Source organism: Pecten maximus, chromosome 12 (genome assembly GCF_902652985.1).
Source record: "Pecten maximus chromosome 12, xPecMax1.1, whole genome shotgun sequence".
Lineage (NCBI taxonomy): Eukaryota > Metazoa > Mollusca > Bivalvia > Pectinida > Pectinidae > Pecten > Pecten maximus.
This window is the reverse complement of record NC_047026.1, coordinates 8502517-8525998: the sequence shown is the minus strand read 5'-3', so window position 1 is coordinate 8525998 and position 23482 is coordinate 8502517. Positions and strand designations below refer to the sequence as shown.

The following is a 23482-nucleotide window of genomic DNA, read 5'->3' as shown; positions in this document are numbered from 1 at the left end:
TAACCCTATGGTTTGCTCTTTTAAGGCTGTGGCCGTATGATTGCCGAGATTCACTCTACAAGACTGTGACCGTATGGTTGGCGAGATGCGCCCTACAAGAGTATAACCGTCTTGTTGGTGAGATGCGCCCTACATGTCTGTAACATCATGAATGGCGAGATTTGCTCGTCAATCCTTATTTGATATTTTCGGCGAGCCTAGTTTTGATTTATCATCAAAAAGCAGTTGAATATTGTCATAACTTTAAACTTGGAAGAAAGTATATTAAACGCAATAAATTTCACAGACGTTTAAAAATCTGTACACCATTCAAAGTCAATATAGAAGACGGCAACGTTACATCATTCCTAAACAGATATCAGTATTCTGGGAGAGTGATTAGCTTTATCGATGTTTAATGATAATAGGCATTGTAATACTCATAGTCAATTACAACGCCATAAAGCAGGTGAATACATTTTTATTGATGCTACAGTGTATGTAGATTTCAGTCATAACGACAATTTGCTAAACACTCCTCACAAAACCAGAAACACAGCGATTCCATCCAGTTCCGGTATGATTAGTGAATGTAGATCGGAAGAAAGGTACAGCCGCTCCTGTTGCATGATGCGTATGAGGCGACTAAATTTGGAATTTTATATTTTTGCGACATTCCATCCTTATGTCTACCTCGACGCTATATCACGTTCGCCCCTGTTAGGACATCGCCGGATACCCACGGTTGACTGCACTACAATTGTCACCCGTGGGTCAACTCGGTGGAAAATCCTCGTTTCAATGGAGGCTATTTGATTGGTTCCGTCACATTTTCCTATTGGACTTTCAGCCAATCAATTTGAAGGTAATATACGATTTATATAAGCTGCATATCAACAACAGTGGGCGAAACTATATTGTTACGTGTACTCTTTAATAGTTTCTCCTGTAAAGAGTTTTTTTTCTTAAAGAGTTATGTTGATTGGTTTCTATTTATAATGACATCATTGAAACAAGGATTTTCACTGAGTTAACCCACGGGTGATAATTTTAGCGTCACGTAGTGCAATTAACCATGGTATCAGACGATGCTGTTAGGAAAGCTATTGGTTGTGTCCCCTGGTCGTGTCGTATGAGGAGACTATGGACTGTGTCCCATGCCGTTTAAGGAAGGCTATGGGTTGCGATCGCGAGCCGTGTGAGGAAGGCGGCTGTGGGTTGTGTCCCGGGCCGTGTTAACAAGGCTATGGGTTGCGATCCCGAGCCGTGTGAGGAAGGCGGCTGTGGGTTGTGTCCCGGGCCGTGTTAACAAGGCTATGGGTTGTGTCCCCGGACCGTGTGAGGAAGGATATGGGTTGTCACCTGACCTGTTGCTCCATTCTGGACTACTTAAAGTAGTGAAGGAAAAAAGTCTGGTATATTCCGCTATCAGTATAAAGAACTTTGTGTGATTTAAAACGATAACAAAATTACTTAGATACGAGCAAATAAACAAACCTTTGAACCTTGTTTTGAAATTCAAAGTATGTTCCTGGTGAAATTAATGTTTAATTCGAGACCTTCTCATTTATATTTTTGATTGGCGAAATCAATTCTTAAGACTTACAAAATAAAATAAAAGTACTTAATCATGCTTGAACACCTCCAATTTCCTGGATCGATTCAGAGAGTTTAAAAATACTATCTGGCCTAAAAAACAAATGACCAAAAGCAATATGTGAATTAGAAACACCAAAAAATAAACAAATCCGATCGATTTCCGGAAGTCGCGGACGGCCGTGACATTAACTAGCTGAGAAAAAAGCATGTGCGATTCGATTTATTGGTTGAAATATCTGTATCTAGTGAAGGTTAGTTGATATCGGCAAGCCTCACATCCGGGTTACCGTGGACACAAGTTACCGTGGACACAAAACAGTAGCCAGGTTACTGGGTAAAGCCATGTAACACCGGCATCTGATTGGGCCTGACTGGGTACAGCGCCACCTATACTGGACACGTGACGGAATCAAAAGTAAACATCGTCTGCAATGTATCTGGCAGCAAGTTGACAGGTATGAACAGTGTGCATTGATTAAGTAGAATAACTTTAATCATGTTGTTGCCTCAAAGCTTTAATCAAAATTAATTCCTTTGGAGCGTCTGTTACAAAAGAGTGATCATAAAATTAATGCATACATACAATTTTATCCGAACGCACTGGTTTCAGGAGATGCCATTACATAGAGTGTATTCCGAACATTCCGTTGATACATTTACGTATGTTATATAACCGTTTGAAAGCCGATTTTTTCTTTCAGAAAAAAGAAGTAAGTTTGCATTCAAAATTAAACTGATATATGAAACATGAATACAATAAAATAAGATTTCTGTATAAAACTCGATTCCGGAAGTTGTGTTGGACCAATAATCGAATTAGAAATTTATCTAATTATACTTCAGTGTGTCACAGACAGAGCGCGCGTCCCACGTGCATCACAGATGCTCTAAGTAGTCTCTGTAGGGCATCTTCAACCTTGGTACTATTACACGAGACATACATACTGTTAAAAGGATTGGCCCGGGGGGTCGGGTTACTGTCTCCTAGGGTAACCCGACCGTGCGAGAGTATTTAAAATGGCTTCCTCCCTACTCCAGCTAGCTCTACCACAAAATCTTCATTTACAGACCATACCAGTCGGGGATTGAGAAAAGAATACGTTTGTGTTTTGACAACGCCAATGTATGGAAGGCGACAAAGTAGGGACAACGACGGTCCCGGAGATCTGTAGAGGTATACAGGGACGGACAATGACGGTCCCCGGGGATCTGTAGAGGTTTACAGAGATAATGACGGTCCCCGGGATCTGTAGAGGTCTACAGGGACAATGACGGTCCCCGGGGATCTGTAGAGGTCTACAGGGACAATGACGGTCCCCGGGGATCTGTAGATGTTTATAGGGACAATGACGGTCCCCGGGGATCTGTAGAGGTTTACAGAGATAATGACGGTCCCCGGGGATCTGTAGAGGTCTACAGCTAGGGACAATGACGGTCCCCGGGGATCTGTAGAGGTTTACAGGGACAATGACGGTTCCCGGGGATCTGTAGAGGTCTACAGGGACAATGACGGTCCCCGGGGATCTGTAGAGGTCTACAGGGACAATGACGGTCCCCGGGGATCTGTAGAGGTCTACAGGGACAATGACTGTCCCCGGAGATCTGTAGAGGTTTACAGGGACAATGACGGTCCCCGGGGATCTGTAAAGGTTTACAGGGACAATGACGGTCCCTGGGGATCTGTAGAGGTATACAGGGACATTGGCGGTCCCCGGGGATCTGTAGAGGTCTACAGGGACAATGACGGTCCCCGGGGATCTGTAGAGGTATACAGGGACAATGGTTGCAGGCTTGGATGGAAGGTATTCAGTGATATATAGCATAAACATCGAGTGACATGTCTTTTCGGTAACAACAACAACAACAACAACAACAACAATAACAACGACGACGACAACAACGATGACGACGTCGACGTCGACGACAAAGTGATGTAATGTTAACGTTGTGAGACTTTGATACAGAATGAAAATCACCCGGAAACTCGGTGGCCTTCATGGACTCGTTTTTCTATTCCAATTCTTGTATTTCCTTACAGCCATTTCCCTAGCTTATTTATTACACTGAACATTGAGGTACTTCCGGTAACACGTGATCAGCTGAAGGTCCCAAGCTTTACGACAAATTAAGGAAAAAGTCATAAAAATCTTACAGTTTTTTTTTCCATATTGATCACTTTGGGCGTGTAACGTTTAGCTTGAAATATCATACCTGTTTTTTTTTTTTTTTAACTAATTTAAGAATTTTGATAGAAGTTAAAACACTTTCTACGTGTAGTATTATCAATAGCATGAACTGGTTCAATACAGCATGTCATATATATATGTAACGGAACTGGACTGGGGTGAACGCCGGCGACCAGGTACATCTTCTGTAGCTCAATTGGTTGAGCATCCGGCTAGTGTTCGGAGGTCCTAGGTTCGATCCCTCGTCTGACCGTGCATTTTTCCTCTCCTATTACATTTCATGTCATTTATAAACGAAAGAATGCTCTATACTAAAACAAAGTAATCAATATAAGTCTCCATTCGTCATTACGAGAAAACTTAGTCGTAAATACGAATTAAAAAGTTTACTTCATGTGGCACTAACCGGTTTCCGTACCATTGGGGTATATTTTCATCTAATACAACACTGGGTTCTGACTATGAAAATCTCCTGTGAAATTATATCTGGATATATCAAGTACTTTATCACTTTATACAGACAAAAACAGTGTGAGAGATTACACACAGACCCGACGGTAAAACAAAGAAGTCTTAACGTATTAATGTGAATGAATTTAACGAATCTTGACGAGGTGTCACGGAAAATGGCGAGCTGTCACGAAAATTAACGAGGGTGGCGCACGAAACTTAAATGGTCAAGAAACTCAACTTTTAGAACATTCTATATTTTACCATGCAAGTTACAAATCTCACTTCTTTCTTTTTTCTTTTTGTAGGAGGACCTTAGTGGCCTAACTCTGTCTGGCAATTCTGGATTTTTTAAGAGTTTAATATCTGGAGCAGAATTTAAGTCTGGTTAACTAATTTTACTTCTCTCTATATCACTTCTTTCTATTTTGTCCCAATTTAAAATCAATCAACTAGCATTAATGATGACAGACCTGTTTTCCCCACTGAAACACGGAAATCAGGAAACACTACCATCATATTATGATTGCTGTCTCCTCGTCAGTGATGTATCGGTGTACAACAGACCAGCAACCTTTCGATTTCTGTTCATAGTCATGTGACATTCCAAACATGCTTGTTTTACAGGAATATGCATAACTGATTGCGTGTTACTTGAATTCCGAATCGGCTATTAAACTATATAGAGCGATCTATCAGACCAGATTTGTACGGTGGACGATACCATGGTTCGTGTAACACTCGACCATTATTTCAATTTGCCAGACTTTGTCTGCTCAGAAGACCATTGATTTTTTTTCTCTCTATAGCACCACTCCTTCAATTCAAACGAACTTGAAAATCTTACCAGGGGTATGCTAAAACTAGCAATTAAATATCGTATATCGTGATTAAGTAAAAAAAACGACTTTAATTGAGTATCCTTACGGAAGCTTTTATCGCATTTCAAGGAGTTAAAGATGAATGATTATCTCCTAAAATCACGTGCGGATCCCACGAGACCGACATATAAATGCTCCAGCTTCAAATTTAAAACGATTCTCTGTACCCGTATATTTAACTGAGAAGGTCGAGGCATTTTTTTACCCTGGATAAGATATCTATTATATTATAGAGTTGTCAAATAACTATTTTGTTCCGCGATGCCATATAGACATGGACTCTATTTATTTTACAGGGCGTATTAAACCTACAGCTGTGTTGATTCGTGACGTCAATGTGATATTATCCACCCGCAGAATACCTCTGACGGCCATATTGATGACGTCATGTAACCGATATGACGCGCATGCGCGATTGACAACAACCATAGTCTCTATTTATACTATCAACTTATCATGGTATCTTGCTTCCTTCAAAATATGCCCACGGGCGAAATTCCCGCCCCTAGGGACTCCGCTATGAACTGTATTCATACACGTGGACCTACTTTTTTCAAATTCAAACACAAAAATGGTGCCTGTAAGTAGCAGTAATAAGTTAAAAATTAGCACGGACAATTTTTGTATTAACGAAAAATTTCTGTGTATCAAGAAGTAATAAATCGAACTTCTTTTTTATGTTCGTTGTGGGAATACACTGGTGAGTCATAAACAGAAACAGATATTTTTGCTTAAGGCTTATATTTATCTGATATGAAGAGGAGTCGGTTGTTGTGTTTGTATTTGACAACGTAATACGGTAAACAGTGACAGACTTAGTTGATTTGTACAGCCTTAGTCAAGCCCTTTCGACCTTCCCATGACCTTTACCGGTGTTTGCTGTGACGGGTTGCCCCATTAGGAACCAGAGAAACGGACACTTGCCAGTATGTTAATCCTGCGTCATTGCGCTGTTTACTGGTCCATTGTATAGATTCCACGCATGACGTCATTTTATCACGTGGTTGTTCTGTAAGTATCCATCCTCTTCGATAAAATGAACAGTAGAGACAGCAATCTATATAGCTTGACTTCATCGTTAATTAATCTGGTATATAGGATTAAAATGACGTCATTTACGTCACTTTGCGAATCACGTGATTATACCAGATGGGTCACAGTAAAAGGGGACCAATGGAAAACGGCTTCAGCCATTTTTCTATTATTTAGAGAAGTATCTAAACTACGGAATTATATTAGTATGGTATTGACTATACTGATGTTTCTAACATTACGTTTATGACCTCATAACCATTGTGACATCACAATATCCCATTGTAAAGTTCCCGTTATCATGATTAATATAAATCGAGTCCACCCTATTGCAAACAAGTTCCATATATCTGATATAAAAATTATAAATCCGGGCAATTTGCAATGGCATACCACGTGACCCCGGACCATTTTACTCTGGTTCTTGCGTGGAATGGCGTCATCAGCAATTGGATTTAAAATAAAAGTACAGCTATCTTTGTTACAGATAGTATATATATATTAAACCATTGTTTGACAACGTTACAACAGACATATTGTTTCGCACTAAAGGGTAGTTTCAGACGAATATGTCAGCACAGCGCACGAGCGGGCCTCGAGGGGAAATACAAACCTATCAATCATATCAGAAACTGACAGGAAACATACGACAGACTGTTTACAATATCAATATACCCCAAGTGGACGATTTACTCACTTTGATGTCCAAACGAACTACTTTCGTCGATGTGCGTTAGTATTTTATAGTGCTTAGAAATATACTCTTGGGTGACAAGTACACGTTTTGATCGGTGACATTTTAATTCGTGTAGTTGACATTTGGAAGAACAGGTTCGATTTTACGCGAGGGTGAAATGATGTTGGAATAAAGAAAAAAAGAAAAATAAAATTTCAGGATGCGATTTTCTATTTATCCAAACGTCAGGAATACATCAAAATAACATCAAAATAACATCAAAACAACATCAAAATAACATCAAAATAACATCAAAATATCATCAAAATAACATCAAAATAACATCAAAATAACATCGATCTCTGTTTGCGTCTTAGATGAGAGAGACATTATCAACAGACGAGTCTAGAGTCTGTAACAGGACTGCTGAGTTCTAGGAACAAGATAAATTCAATTAAATATTAATGTAAATATCGGTGTATCTCTCCCCTGGACGTCAAATTTGAATATCTAAAAATGCCCCACCCCAACACACACATACGGTCACTTTTCGGAGCCTACCCCCAACCCCCACCCCCATCGCACACATATGGCCACTTTTCGGAGTCACTTCGATATCCAAATGATTGTTTGTAATATGCTTTGTTTTTCTATTGTGAGAGATGTTAAATGTTGATGGATGACAAAGTCACCAATACAACACAATGTTTCGAGGGATGTATGTTGAGAAAATTATATTGGAATTAATTGGCATCATACAAGTTTCATCGTGAATATTCAAAGCAAGTAACAAAATACGTAGATTTCGTTGTCACTCACCCGATTCACATTTTGACAACATTACCTGGATTTTACTTAACATCGAGTGTATATTTGAAGTACAAATCTATCTACGAAGTGGAACCACGTGATAAACCCATCCGAACCACGTGATGTGATTCTTCGTGTCCTGTCCCTAATATTGTACACGTGATTTTTTTTCTCATAATTTGCCCACGTTAAATCTCTTTCTTTCTGTTTTCGTATTATTAAAGTCTTTGAATATTTTGACTGATTTTTAAGTGGTCTGGATCACGATTGGTTAGATGAAGACGCAGTTATGGCCAATTTATTGTCTCGTCCAATCGCGTCACCGCCTGTTGATAATGTATATGTGGGAGTTAATCGAGAATTCTTTTTGTCGCTTCTTCTTTTAAGACTGATATTTCAGCGGACAAGAAACGGATTTGAAAGTACACAGACGGAAGGTTAACACCTTAAAAGCAATAAACTAAAGCACATTCATGTCAATGGGGATGCAATTTTACCTTTAATCAAAAAGGTCACATACATGTTGCTACAGATATGTTCGTGAAAAGTTTTTGTGGTATCTTAAAGTTGTTTTTATATGATTTAAACAATAAAGATGATATGACTGGTAGGTTTGCCGATTTAATATTTCCAGATTTTGGCAATGAAATCGCAGATAATGAAATATTTAATGTCATAAATGTTAACAAGTCGAATAAACTACCTACGCACTCGATAGTGAATCACCTGGTGTGATTTCCGGTCATGGCCATATTACGGTGACAGTAGTCCCGAGTTTCCTCTGACCCTGACACCATGTCTGGTGTAGGGCCAGAGCACACTTCTATATGAAAACGTAGAATTCTCCGACATCGTTTAGCATTTAGTCCCAAATCAATATTCTATATTCCGTCCGTAAAGACCCTCACTTTACGCGCGTCAAAATTCCACATTGTTGACCCGCCATTTTGTAAGTGACAGTACAACTAACTCCCCATATTGGAACGCAATGGACAGAAAAGACCAAATATCAAATTATTGTGTTTTCTTCTTATATAGTTTAAATCAAGAAAAATAAGCTCATTATTTCTAAAAACCTGTTTTATCTAATACAAGAATAATTATATACAAGATAGAAGCGGTAAAGTATATGGAATTAAATGTTGTGTTTTATTTTATTTTCGATCCATAGTGGTCTGATTAGGGTGATATGGCCGCCCGCGACCTACATGTTCAGTGATATGGCGTCGAGTCACAAGGGTGAAATTTTGAGCAGTGTAAAGCGAGGGTCTATACAGACGGAATATAACATCGATTTGGGACTAAATGTGTGTTTTGGGGTAAATAAATATCTCATTTATCCAAAAATGTAAGGTAGATGTTATGTCACGCCTGATTTTATTGTGTTTGCACCAAAATCTTAGCAACCCTAAACGGTGTTGGAGAATTCCACTGTAGTAGTGCGCTCTGGCCCTACACCAGACATGGTTCAAATTTAACATTCACATTAAACAAACAGGTTTAAAGAAGGAACAAATGAGAGATAACAGAATTTTTATCTTATTAAAATGCAATCATATGTTTGAGAGAGTCAAGATAATATCTGCTTATAGAAGCACAGTGAGAATACATTGTACTATATATGTCAATGTAATGGTCTTTCTTTATCAAGATTGGCAAAAGTGACAAATCAGGAACAGAACGTGTATTTACATGAAGATGTTCATTAATAAAAGGAGAGTTAGACCAGGTGTCTCGAAATGCTGAGCGTCTTCTGCGTCATCGACGACACCCGCGATGAAAATCTAGGTCAAATCCAGGTCACGTTCTCTAAATGGGAATAGAGGCAATGGTAACGGAACAAACAGGTGCATAAACAAACATGTATATAAACGGGCTTTAAATATCTCGATTTGATATCGCGCGAAAACATACAAGTGAAGAGCCTTTCCCACAGAGAAACCCGCATCTCTTGAACTGCAATGTAGCATTAACACAATATCTGGTCCTCATATAGTAAACATAAAGCAAAACGTTCCAATTTAAAAGATAAATAAATAAGTAAATAGATAACGTAAAAACACAGGAAATCATCACTCTATATTTAAGATGATGCTTGCAACAAAGAGTAATTATGATTGAAAACAAGGCAAAGCTGCTCTATATTTTTATACAACATCAAATGTTGCTGATTAAAGCAATTACCACCCTACAATATCCAATCTTCTAATTTTACCTTTAAATTAAATGTTTGTTTGTTTGTGTGTGTAATTTTCCTGGATTGTCTCAGCTATGAGCTATGTGTTAAAACCAAATTTATATTTCACCAAATTTACGTCATGTTTGATGTGATATGAATGGGTTTTTACGTTATTTCTCTAAACTATGAATGGTACAGCTTGTTGTTTCCTTCGTACGACACATCATACAAAAGGTGAAAATCGAAAGCTCGTAAACCTGTAAGCATGTCCTGCACGTGCCTCATGTCACTAAAGAGTACAGAAGAAAAGACAATCCTAAACTGTATTTTTGTCGTCCCTATTTTTGGACAGTTCATTAGAAAGTCTCTGAAACAAAATGCCATTCTACTGTATTGAGTCTTGGTTTATTACACAATTACGTATTGACGGTGCACGTTCCACACTTCGGGAAAATGTCTCATACATTGTCGGGTATCATTTTGTCACGTGATTGTCTGTTTTCTCGACCTCACACACGGAGTGCGCCTACGTCAGACGGATACCGATTAAATCCGGAATAGAATCTTTCCATTTTGTTACTTATACTGCGATTTACTTTACATATTTCGTATTAACACCAAGCTCGTAACTGCCCCGCCCACCATCATATTTTTTAAGTAACTTACAGTCGTATATGCAATCACTATTAAGTTATTTTGTTTTTCATTTCATTTTTATTAATTAATTACATTTCTACGCAGTATACGATGGATGATACTTGATGCATGTTTGTGGGAAACAATACATACATTGTCGATGATGAATCATTATCAATTACAGATTTCAGATTTTTATTGATCACTCAGACACGCATGTGTTACAAGAGGTCAAACACATACAGCAAATTTTATACATTGCGGAACACAACAAATCTCATACACTCTTTATATACAGAACACGCCGATCACTAACGATCAAACTTTGGAAAACATCTTTAAAATTAGGCTAAAATTGATTATGTATTGCAGAATGGTATTTGCTAAGTTACGTAACAAGGTCATACAAAATCTGAATCATTACAGATTAATACTTCTACAATGTTTGGAATACAACATTCCAAAATTGTTCTAGTATTAAGTTCTTATACCACGATTCCGGGTAAAGACTTATTCCAGTATACAAGTAAAGATCACAACGACATGGACAAAAGGCGCTGATAAGCACACTGTGTGTTATTTTGTTAAATCGCCGATAGTTGATTGAAAACTACAACCCGGCCACATATTCGTGTAGAATAGGAGAACATGTATTTAAATCTATAATACACACGACAAGGTAATGATACCGTGAGGGATATCTGCTCTATCGATAACTCCTGATGTATACCGTCTGTCAATGCCCGGCCCCCCGGGGAGGATGGCGTGTACAGCCACAGGTATCAAAATACCCCGCCCGTAACACAATGCTTCACATCTAACTGGAGATAATTAATGTTTTAGAGCAACAAACCCAGATATTATTTGACGGTCTGTAAGGTTTAGATAGCATTAGTTGGTCATCTGCTGCATCAGAGTATAAAATGGGGACTCTATACACGGATTTAGCAGGGGGTCCCCACGTCACAGCTCTAAAGGAGACGAATGGCCATATAAACCGCTGGCCATTAAGCGGGGGAGGAAACAGTTTTCACAATTTAAACTAATTTTGAACAATTAACGGTCTAAAATTTCGTACTACTGACACAATGAAAGGATGCACGTCTTTTTTATGGCGTACATGATCAATAATTTTGCAATTCTGATGATTAAAACTTGAAGGTTGTAAAGCGCAATTGGCAAATTGAACCCCCTTAATATGTAATTGTTGAAATATTATACTGCTTTCAAGATAAACACATACTTGAAGTGGTTGTTTTATCTAAAATAGTAGATAAACTGGCTCTAGTCTTATAGGTAGTTTCCTCAGTAATTAAGTGTGCTTTTGCTATTTTGATACTGCAAATTAGTTATCAATCTTTTTCATATTTTTTTTTCATGAATAGTACAAACGACAGATGAAGAACATCTTTTAAATAATCAAATATGTCATAAAATGGGTATAAACCTTCATTATACAGCTGTTTAATCCTTCAAGGATTAGCCAGTTATACCGGAAACCGAGACTGTTTAAAATGCATTCTGGTATTTATTTTCACTCTATATGTTTAATGATATGGAGGACGCTTAACCTTTAGAAACACGTGGTCATATTCTCCCTGTATTTGTTCAAGGGTCTCCTTGCAGATTTATAATTTTCCCCTTTAAAGGATTGCGAATTAGAATTATGTTTTTATTTGAATGTCGGTATTCTATGTTATTTTATAAATCTAGGGGTATTTCGGGCGAATTGTTTGAAAATAGAACAGCTAAAGTGTAATTCTTATATGATGATAAATGAAGTCGAGTCGAGTGGAAATTATCACGAGAAAGTCTGAGAACCATTCCTCTTTACCTACCCGTATTTGATATAAACAGGAGAACTATTTTGATGGCGTCGTAATATTTCTGTAAACAATACCGCAGGGAGTTGTAAGCTTCCGCATCATTGCGGCGTTTTTAAGCTGATGAGAAGTTTGGCGATAAAGTCAGATTGATAAGCAATTGAAATTTAATAAAATGAAAATATTAAAATTGTTATCGAATACACGTTTTGATAATTTATATACAACTGCTAACTGGGCAATTCAGAATACGAAAAATTTAAAAGAATGTATTTTGTCAATACAAGAGTGTGCAGTAAAACTCTAAAACTGTACGTAGAATGAAGTGAACATGTCACCGATATACGGGAGCCAATGTGTTATCACAATGTTAATGGCTTTTATGACTTTTGAAATGATCTCGTAATATTCAGTACAACTAAACGTGAGTTATGGAAGGTGGATATAGGGGTGTGTGACTATTTGGGAAGGGAGGGCTTTTATCGAATAAAGCTTAATTATTTGTTAAATTTGTTAAGTAAGAATTAAGATAGATACACTATTAAACAACGGTTTTAAACTACTTTCATTTTGGCCCTTAATGACTCAAATTGTTGATAGACCATAAAACAATTCAAAATTAAGCCAATCACTTTCTCAAAGTATTGACAACGTGTCAGATATATCCTTGCAATATTAATTTCGTGTATATATTCTAAAGTGTTGTTATGGCCACTTTGGAATCCAACACCCTGGCTATCTTGTCGTCGGCGTTAATGAGCCGTATACCTGCCAACTATCCATTAAAAGTCACCTCTACTAGAAGGCGACACCTAGCGTTTTACCCTCGAACCAATCCGTGAGTGATCGAGTGTCGCGATAGAGCGGGACTCATATATCATACTGTGTCATAATGACGCACTTCTGATAAAGTCAAACACTATTTCAAAATCCATTTCATATTTCATAGGCGAAGGATAAAAAGTATGGTTTACTTCCGGTGAAGGGAGGCCAACCGCGGTTAATATTGGCAGCATATGCAAGATAGCATGATAATGAGAATTCATTTTATATAAACTAGATATTTAAATTCGGCATTATCGCAATCCGGTGACATGATATTGCAATTGTCAAAAAATGAATCGGACATTGTCTACTTCCGGTGACAAGGTACTGCAATTGTCCAATGCACTAGCGAAGTGAACATCGCCCACTTCCGGTTGTTTTGATATCCGCTTTGGACATTGGGGACCAGATATCGTAACTATGCTAGAGATCGTCGGTATAGAAATACCTAATGCTGCCGAGTTATTTATGAATATGCTTTGTCGAAACCTACATGTCATGTTTGAATTGATTCAAAATGTAACACGGTTCAAAATATGTACTTGACATTCCTTTTAAATAAAACATTGAAAATTTATGCAATTCAAAGAATTTTGGAACAATTGCACGCTCTATCTATATTTTTTACTCCTTATAGAAGGAATTAAGCAACAACAAAAGTAAAACGGGCTCTGTCTTTCCTCAACAATTCAGTAAGAAATATGTTAATTATTTATGGAGTTTGTAGATACTAGCAGGAGGGATTGTTTGTTTTCGTCCTCTAGACAGTCTATGTAATATGGAGATGTGTCCATGGATATCAAATGTCACTATATCATGCTTTTATAGTGTCATCATACTGGAATGCCATGCTTGGACGAGGCAGTATGACGCGCCACCTGGCCACATTATACCTAGAAATGGTGAAGCATTTTTTGCCGAAAACCCGACGCTGAACGCCGACCACAGAACAACAACTACAGAATTGAAAGACATTAGTTGTTTTCAGTCAGGGAAGGAACACATATTCTTCCTCGCTTGGCTGGATGCCTAGAACTAAAAGGAAACTAAAAATGTAGCTTTAAAGCGGATTTCCAGAGTCTCCAGGCAGATGATACAAAAATAAATGGTCAGGTCTGCAAGGGATTCTCACATTAGTCACCTCTTACACATTTAGTTGGTAAGAGCATATGACATGTAGGGTTGGAGTAGACGGGATAGTCATTGTCCAAGTGTTAAATCACCTAGTAAGATTTACACGTATTTATCATACAGCAATAGAAAACCCAAAACCTTTGATTTGCTAATCACCCAGCTGTGCTATATTTAGATTTTACTTTGCGGGTAATATAAGGTAACTCGCAGGCAATATAAAGTCGAGCGTAAAGACGGATACAAATGTAGACACCACAACAATGGCGGAATCTGTTTCGTTTGCCACACGACAGATGACAAATAGATAAATAAATAAATAAATAAATAAAATAGCAACTGTTATTTTCATCAAATGCTTTGTTGAATAAAATATGTTGTTGATTATTTCATTTTCACTAAAGTTTTCGTTGCATTTTGTGTGTCACTTAGCCGAATTTAGCGTACATAGGCGAAATGCCTCGATTATGGCAAAACTTGAATCGTCCTTGGATTATTTGAGAAATAAGACTGAACTTTATTGTCCTAGTGCTCCAGAAACTAGGATCAATAAAAGAAATAATTTTTAAATGTCTACATTATTTCCTGTTAATTCATTTTTTATTACGAAAACACATTTTAAAGCAATTAATTCTGGCGGGATTAGTTTCCTATATCGATGAAAAGTAAATCTAAACCAGAACATTAGACTGGAAATACTAACTAGTTCATCAAACTGTCGCCACGAATAAGTTAACAGCTTTCATTAAAATGTTTTTGACAATCCATAAAATTTAAATGCTTTGTCAGGCATAGATACATTTTCGTCAAAAAGCTCACAGTCCTCCGCCTACGTGAATTTTCGTTATAGATTAAAATAGTTTTACAAGTAATGCCGATACTTCTCGTAAAATGTGTGTCACGTGTTTGAGATTTTTAATTGGATGACTGACTTAGTGAAATTAATAATGGGTTATTTTGGCTTCTATTAATGAGTTATTAACGTAATTTTTTGATAATAAAATTAAATGAAATGGAATATGGATAAAATACATGTACCACCTAGAGGATATGGAGCCGATTGTTCAACTAAGGTATTTAATGTAATGACTGAAGAAAATTGAAAGGATTTAAAAAAAAATAATAATGAAAGTAACGGTAATAACGCCTTGCTTATTTAATAATAGTTAAAGTATATGTTGGTGAATCAGGAATATTCTGGAACTTCATCACAGATACATTTTATTTCATCCTTTAAGGGCTCGGCAGTGTTGCCAGTGGTCGTCAGGAAGCGTTGAAATCTAGATGTTAGTCGATGGATATTGATTCAAAATTTTAACTGTCTATCGGTTTTCAGTCTTTTCTATCGAAGGCATACAACTTCATGTACGTATCAATTCCTAAGTTTGAACATATTATGTGTTTGATGGCTGGTTAAGGTCATGATATCGGGATGTTCAGATACACGTGTTGAATCGAAATACTTTTTAATATTATGTAAACACTTCATAAGTCTGTATTTTTAACAATATGTTTTTATTGAGTTAATATTATGAATAACTGGTTGTACTCCAAGCAATCTTACATCAACAACAGAGAATACCGACATGATAACGAAATCGCGATTCGAACTCGATCATTTGATTATTGAAAGACTGGTTTACCGCCTACATGACTCCGCCCGTTGCTAAATTTTGTTCCTTAACTAAACACGGTGTTCTGTTCAAAATGTATTTACTTTTAGTTAATTAGTTAGTTACTGGTTTACCACCTACACGACTCCGCCCGTTGCTAGTTATTTCCCCCGAACTAAACAGTGTTCTGTGGGAAATGTGTCTACTTTTTGTTAGTGACTGGTTTACCGCCTACATTACTCCACCCATCGCTAGGTTTGTCCCCCGACTAATGACAGTGTTCTGTGGAAAATAGATCTATATATTTTCAATATATTCATATATTCCTAACACAGGTAGTTCTGATCTTGTTCTATTTCTATCGATTTCTTAGGAACACACCCTATACGGACACGTGACGTTTATACGAACACGTGACGTTTATTCGAACACGTGACATTTATTGGCGGTGTTGTGTATTAAAATCGGGATGAGGAGAAATGGTTGGTGATAAACAACAAGATACAATCAAGACACCTTTGTTTGAATGAGGTGTGGGTGGCAAAGAACAATACAATACAACAATACAATAAATCCGTTACGTATCAGATTTAATGATGTATAGCTTCCTGAGGTGTTCCTATTAAAGTAAACATATCTATTGGAATTTTGGTTTTGTTTTATTTTGTCTAACGTCCTTTTAACTGCCAGGGTCATTTAAGGACGTGTCTGGTTTTGGAGGTTCAAGTTCAAGTTCTTTATTGACTTTGAGTCTTCCGTCTCATCAGTATTATATACATGTACATACATTGTAATATACAAATTTTACATAACATTGACATCAGACAAAACAAACAAAAAAACATTAATTCGAGTTGTAGGAAAGCCGGAGTACCCAGAGAAAAAAACACCGGCTTACGATCAGAACCAGGCAACTGCCCCACGTAGGTTTCGAACCCGCAACCCAGAGGTGGAGGGCTAGTGATAAAGTGTCGGGACACCTTAACAACCCGGTCAGCGCGGCCCCATTTGCTTTCATAGAGTACTAGTATACAGATCCCATGGTAGTTTACGCACAATGTATATTCGAGGTTTCAAAATGAACTTAAAATGTTCTAGTCCAGTAGCAAAAGGGCTGGATGGTCTTAGTGTTTTCAAAATTATCCAGTATTGGTAAATCAAAGCCAACGACAATTTTTGATGAAATTGAACAAAATGCAAACTTAAGATTGTTTATTTCCATAATTAAATTTCATGTCCCGCTGGGCTCGAAAGAGTTCGTATTTGTTAAAGAGGCTTGCCCGCAGAGAGATCAGAAAAATTGGCTAATAGAAAAAGATTTTTTACACATGACAGATTGTTGGAATTGTTGAGTTTTTCATTTTATTTTCCTTATAAAACGCTGAAAAGTGATATTAAAACCTCATTTTTAATATTATTTATTTAATCGCAACCCGCAATAAGTCTAATTTGATTGACACATCAAAGAAACAAGCACGTGCACAGTGCCGCACAGTGATAACTTCAAAGGCAGCGGCGATTTACAAAGAAGATTTGCCGTTATATTCCATACATTTCCCTCTCAGGTTGAGTTTTAAAACGTCTTTTAATTAAATACATATTCTGTAATTGTTTTCAAGAAATAAAGTCGGAAAGCCTCTAATTTTGTCACATAGAAACGTGTACTGAAGTTTATTTAGTGATCGGAGATGTGCCGTTTACCGGTCCGTCTGTGGGTAAGCCTCTTTAAAATGTAGAGGAAAATCAAAATAAACAAATGAGGCTCCAACAAAAGGCTCCAACAAAAGGCTCCAGAACTCCTTAATACAGTGCGAAAATGTGTCTGGTGTTAACAACGTCACCAAACGAACACGTGTTTGAAAGAAAAGACAAGAGAAAATAGTTAAGGAATAAACAACATCCGAGAGCATATCTAGGAAAACTCGTTATTTCCCTATTTCCATAGTTTCCATATTTATCAACGTCCCTTCAGGCCCTACAGGTAGGGCGTAAAGAAGGGCGCAAGAATTGTACCTGCTGCCTCTAATGCATGACCGAAAGAGGTGACTAAATTTGGGATATTAACTTTTCTCTTCTTTCTAGCAAGTTTGTTCTCCTTAATGTCTCCCTTGACAATGCCTCACTTTTGGCCTTTGGTCGAGTGTTCGCCGCTGTGAGAAAGGCTTTGGGTTCTGTCCCCTGGCCGAGACATATGAGAGTGTAAAAAAAATGGTAGTTGCTTCTCCTGCTTAACGCCCCATATGGACCAAACTACCGCGTGATGTCACTAGCATTACTGAAAAGTCCTCGCAGAACGGAACAGCTGTATGGGGTTCCTAGCATCACTGACGAGTCATAGAAGGAAGTAACAGTCACATGTTACAAGTTAATGTTCGTGTTTACTATAACTACTTTTATATTTGACTGTGTCATTCATCCGTGTGTATTTATAACAAGACTTAGTCGTACCGGCTATATACCGACTTATTCTAACTACAGGTGTAAGTAAAAAATATATATCCGTGTGTGGTACGACGTCAGACATGTCTTATTTTTGTAGATATGCTCAGTGGTTTCCGTTTGCCCAACCATAGCTCTGATGACGACACTGTGAGTTAAGCCGAATTTAACCTATGGGGGTGTCGTCGATAACCCACGTGACGCCATTATCCTTGTACTTTTTCAGGGGTGCAATACAATTCTAATTCCGTTATTATGTCGGTATGCTGTAGCCATCGAAAGCAACTCGTCACAGAACCATCAATTCTATGATGATGTGTTGCAAATTCGACTCTCTTTTCTTGTTCATATACAAAATCACGAAGCTTTGGTGTCTTGTTGTTTTATGTATACCTACTTAACTTATATTTGCTGTTTAGCAGCATGTTCTGAATTCTATTTTGTATTTTGTTTTCCATTATTTATAACCCAATAGCCAACAACCTGGACACGAATGGAAGACTAAGCCAGAGGATGGACAAAATCCAAATGCTACTGCGTTTGGATTCCAGCTCAGAGTCGTTTAATTCTTCTACTGTTCTAAAATAGAATAGCAATAGGAATCCAAACTGAATCACGTCCCGTAGCTCCCGACCTCATTGTCGAGTATCGACTGTGTCACGGTAGACAAAGACAGTGATAAACTCGATCACATTTCCTGTGTGCAAGGACAACTAGTCTTGGTTGATCAAGTAGAGTTGCCGAGTGGTAAATGTGTCGCGACACTTTATCACTAGTCCCTCCACCTCTGGGTGGCGAGTTCGAAACCTACGTGGGGCAGTTGCCAGGTACTGACCGTAGGTGGGTGGTTTTTCTCCGGGTACTCCGGCTTTCCTTCACCTCCAAACCTTGCACGTCCTTAAATGACCCTGACTGTTAATAGGACGTTAAACAAAACTAAACAAGCACACAAATGGTTGATCATCAATGAAACCATACATTTCCAATGTTTCCAGAGACGTAACACTATAGTTAGCCAAGCTTCTGAATTAGAGTCTTCACCAGTTCCAGACAATGATACAGAGCTTCATAGTTTTTACTAGATCGCCAAACTTTACAAGAATCCCTATAAGCAACGCTAAACTGTTTAATTCAAATATGTCGTTTTTTTTTTTAATTTCTTACCACCATCGTCGTTAAATCACGTCACTATGCATCGCGTTACACTTTGTATGACACAAACGGAATCAATGAACACAAGACAATTTAATAGTTTTTAACTTACTTTCTCATTTTTTTAAAAAACACACCACTTATCAAATCCATACACTGGTATGTCTCATTTCAAATTGAATTCGCTATAAATGAATATAAGTTTTCTTTGGAGCAAATTTTCCTGAAATGAATGACAAACAAAAATTATTCATTTTGGGGAAGAATCATGACAATTGCGGAGTTCTGGTTTAAGAGTATCTCTTTCAGATTGTCCTCTCATGATAATGTTTTTTTTTGTTTCTGTTGTTTTTTTGTTGTTTATTTTTTTGTTTGTTTGTTTGTTTTTGTTTGTTTGTTTGTTTGTTTGTTTTGGTTCGGTAGATAGTTTTCCGCGGATAAGAAACAACAGTTGAGTTTATGTTTGATTATCATTGACTAAGTCTGTCAAATAGATTGTGAAGTTATCAAATACCAATAACTATCACGTCAACATTTTATCATACAATTATAAAATATATTGTTTTCAACACAACTAATGGACCGAAAAAAAGTTAATTTACACCGGATATTGCCACTACACGACAAAGGAGAACGTGCCGAGCTGTCAAGGTCGACATTCGATGTCACTTCCGGTGTTCCAGCAGTGCAATGAGACATTCATCATGATCGAATCACGCGCTTTAAAATGATGAGCGTGTTTGTTGCCAATAAACGCGGGCGTACACAGTTAACTACATGGTGAATTAGTATTATTTTGTAGAAATAGATAAATTAGAATATCGGCCATTATTGTATCTAATTGTCTACAGTACATGTTAAAGCGAGACGAAATGTTTGGATCCAGAAGCATGCTCGACTATATGTATGCATGGCTCTCATCGAAAGCATGGATAAGGAAAACGTTTTTATTCGGATTTAAAGATAACAAACCTTTGAAAAATCAACATTTTGTGATCAAACTGAAAGTTTCGTTTAACTGGAATTACTAAGTATTGTAACGTAACTAATCTTACCATTTTTCATTTTATTGCCTTTTTTTTATAATGTCGCAATTATTGTAACACAAATCATTTTGTTATTTATTCCATGGTTCGAGCGATCTTTTTTCTTTATTATATATCACAGTCACACTCACGGTATTTTTTGTAATTTTTCTAAAATATCCGATGACCAGGATCAACCTGACTGATAAAATAATTGAGTCGTTAACCTGAATTGTTTAGTCCAGCATTTGTTTTTACTTGGTTTGACTGTTTTTACTATTGTACCATTGTTTTCCCCATAGGTTTGGGCGCTAACCTAGTCCAGCATTTGTTTTTGCTAGTTTTCACTGTTCTACATATCTATCATTGTGTATTTCCGCTGGTTTGGTGGCTAACCCGACTTTCTATAATCCAGCATCTGTTTTGCTAGAATAATTCAACAAACCTAGGTGAAAAAACAGCTTCACGATTCAGAATGATAAATTACTGAATTCCTGTTTAAAAATCCCGATTTTTGTCTCGTTTTATAATCCCTCGTGTTAAAATAATGCAAAAGGTTTTTTCATTTTATTTTTTTCTCACCGTTATCTTCATGTCATCAACACAAAGTCGAGTCGGACACCTTAAGAGATATGATGGGTTCTTATCTTACACTTGACATGTACACGGCGGAGATATTTGGACAGATTCTACCCGCCAACATGTACATATCGGTGTATTTGTTTGAGACTTAACTCCCTGCTGGTGATCTCGAGCGACATAACTGTGGATGTTGTACCCAAGTACAATGGTGAGAACAAGGATTAGTACGATAAACTGTTTACAATGCACTCGACTATAACAGGTAGTCCAAACCTGGCTGACTTAGTCATATCTCGACATGTAAAGCTCCTAAATAAACATCGAGTGTTGATCAATAGTGAATGTAAACTAGAATATTTCATCATTCTACATAAACGTACTTTATTTTTTTTTTTCATTTATTTTCAAAAAGGAAAACAACAACAACACAAATAAGTAAAATAAATAAATAAGATAAAACGTGACGAGTTTTTAACCAAATATTTACAGATATTACAGTAACTTTATGTCCGTACACGACTTAATTTTAATTGTTTGATTGACACACTTTGGATGTGAGCACGCGCCTGTCTCTCAATTTTCTGAATTATAGATGTGCAGTCTAATACCTGATTGTTACCTGTTAAAACTCTTTTAATTGTACGGACAGAGATATCAACTTAAATAAAACATTTTTCGTTAATTCAAAAACCCATTTTTTCCGGGATCACAAATCCCCTGTCCAAGGAACATCAACCTCTGTCCCCGGGAAACATAGATATATTTCCCCGGGAGTATTATCCATGTTTTCCGGGAATATCAATCATTCCCCCACCCCCAGGAAACATAAATCAATTTCCCGGAAATATTAACCCCCGTCCCGTAAAATATAAATGCAGTTCCCCAGGAAACCCCTTTCTCTAGGAATATCAATTAATTAATTCCCCCATCCCAAGGAAACATAAATCCATTTCCAAGGACACATCAACCCCTCTCCCCGGAAAATATAAATCCGTTTCCCGGGAACATTAACCCCCGTCCCGTAAAATATAAATCCAGTTCCCCAGGAACCTTGACCCCTCTCCCCGGAAATATAAATCCGTTTCCCCGGGAACATTAACCTCTTACCCCGGGGACATAAATCCATTTCCCCGGGAACATTAACCTCTTACCCCGGGGACATAAATCCATTTCCCCGGGAACATTAACCTCTTTCCCCGGGAATATAAATCATTCCCCCGGCCCCCGGGAACATTAACCCCCCGTCCCGTGAGTATAATTTCCCGATGACGTTTCTTACCTCGTGCGTTGCTCGTGACATCATTCCCATGCTCCTCTTTCCTCCGGGTGGACAGTTCCTTATGAAACATGCTCTACAGTCAAGCACGAGCACACACAACATCACACATGCTAAACACAGCCGAGTGGATACATATATTCCCCATTCCATGTTTGTAGTATGTGAAAGTTTTGTCAGTTTAAAAAAGAACCCAATAAATTCTACACGGATGATTTGAGTAAAATCACCTTGATGATGGACGTCCAATACTAGACTACGAAGTCAAACTTTTCGTCACAGTTAAATGATGCACACACCTGCACGTAATATAACTTCCTCACCTGTATTTTATTTCCCCACTTTTCCCACCTGAATTGTTTTACCAAACCTTTCCTGCAGTTCTATCAGGTAATGTTCCTTCTTTGTCGTCAGTTTAACAGCGTTCAGTGCGACGTGAACGGCGATACAGCGGACGATGGCTAGCAGGGATGACAGATTTTGGGGTATATGTAGTAACTGGAGGGACGGATCGATAGGCCTACCTTAGACTCAACGCCTCCTGTATAACTAGGTACGTGTAGGAAGAGTCACGTGACATGGGGACATTTCGTCAGATAAGGACACAAGGATTGGTCCTTGTCAGTCGTTTTCCCTAGGACACTTTATGTGATTGTGGTCACAGCCAGTTTTAATTTCTCTCTTGTCTAATGAAAACAAAGAAACTCAACGAATATGAATAATATAACACACACGCTGTATATTAAATCGCGTTTTATGAAAATAGTTTGATATGTTTAATAGTAATAACATTTCTATGATTATTGCGACTTATTTCCGTTTGTGCTGATCAACTACAGCTTTGTCTTTACCCGGTAGATACATTTCTGAACATATGTTCATTTTTGTTGATACTGTAAATCACTTATATTTGGCATATAATTTATTTTCGCGTTAATACGCGAGGAGAGCCAATCGCGAATTCAAACCCTCCTCGATTATGTATACGAAAATAACACCTTCGGATTGCGACCAAGCTACCGGTCACCGATATAGGAGCCTCTCAGAATCCATGAATCTAATCGTTCACCATTCGCGCGTTTGGCGTGTCATTTATAGATCAGCGTTCAGGATTTTTTTTTTGTCTTTCGGTTGTTTGTATGTACATCAATAAACCTTGGGCTATTTTACTTTCCATCGTCAGCTGTA

The 23482-nt window shown here is 37.6% G+C and overlaps 1 protein-coding gene across 1 annotated transcript in view; it reads right to left on the bottom strand.

The window, feature by feature from the left end:
• Positions 1 to 22863, bottom strand: part of LOC117339816 (conopressin/neurophysin-like) — a 30356-nt gene extending 7493 nt beyond the window's left edge. The window contains exon 1 of the mRNA XM_033901526.1: positions 22298 to 22863. Within this exon, the coding sequence (XP_033757417.1) occupies positions 22298 to 22447 (150 nt within the window). The 5' untranslated portion in view covers positions 22448 to 22863. The remainder of the gene's footprint in view (positions 1 to 22297) is intronic.
• Between the last annotated feature and the right edge of the window lie 619 nt (positions 22864 to 23482).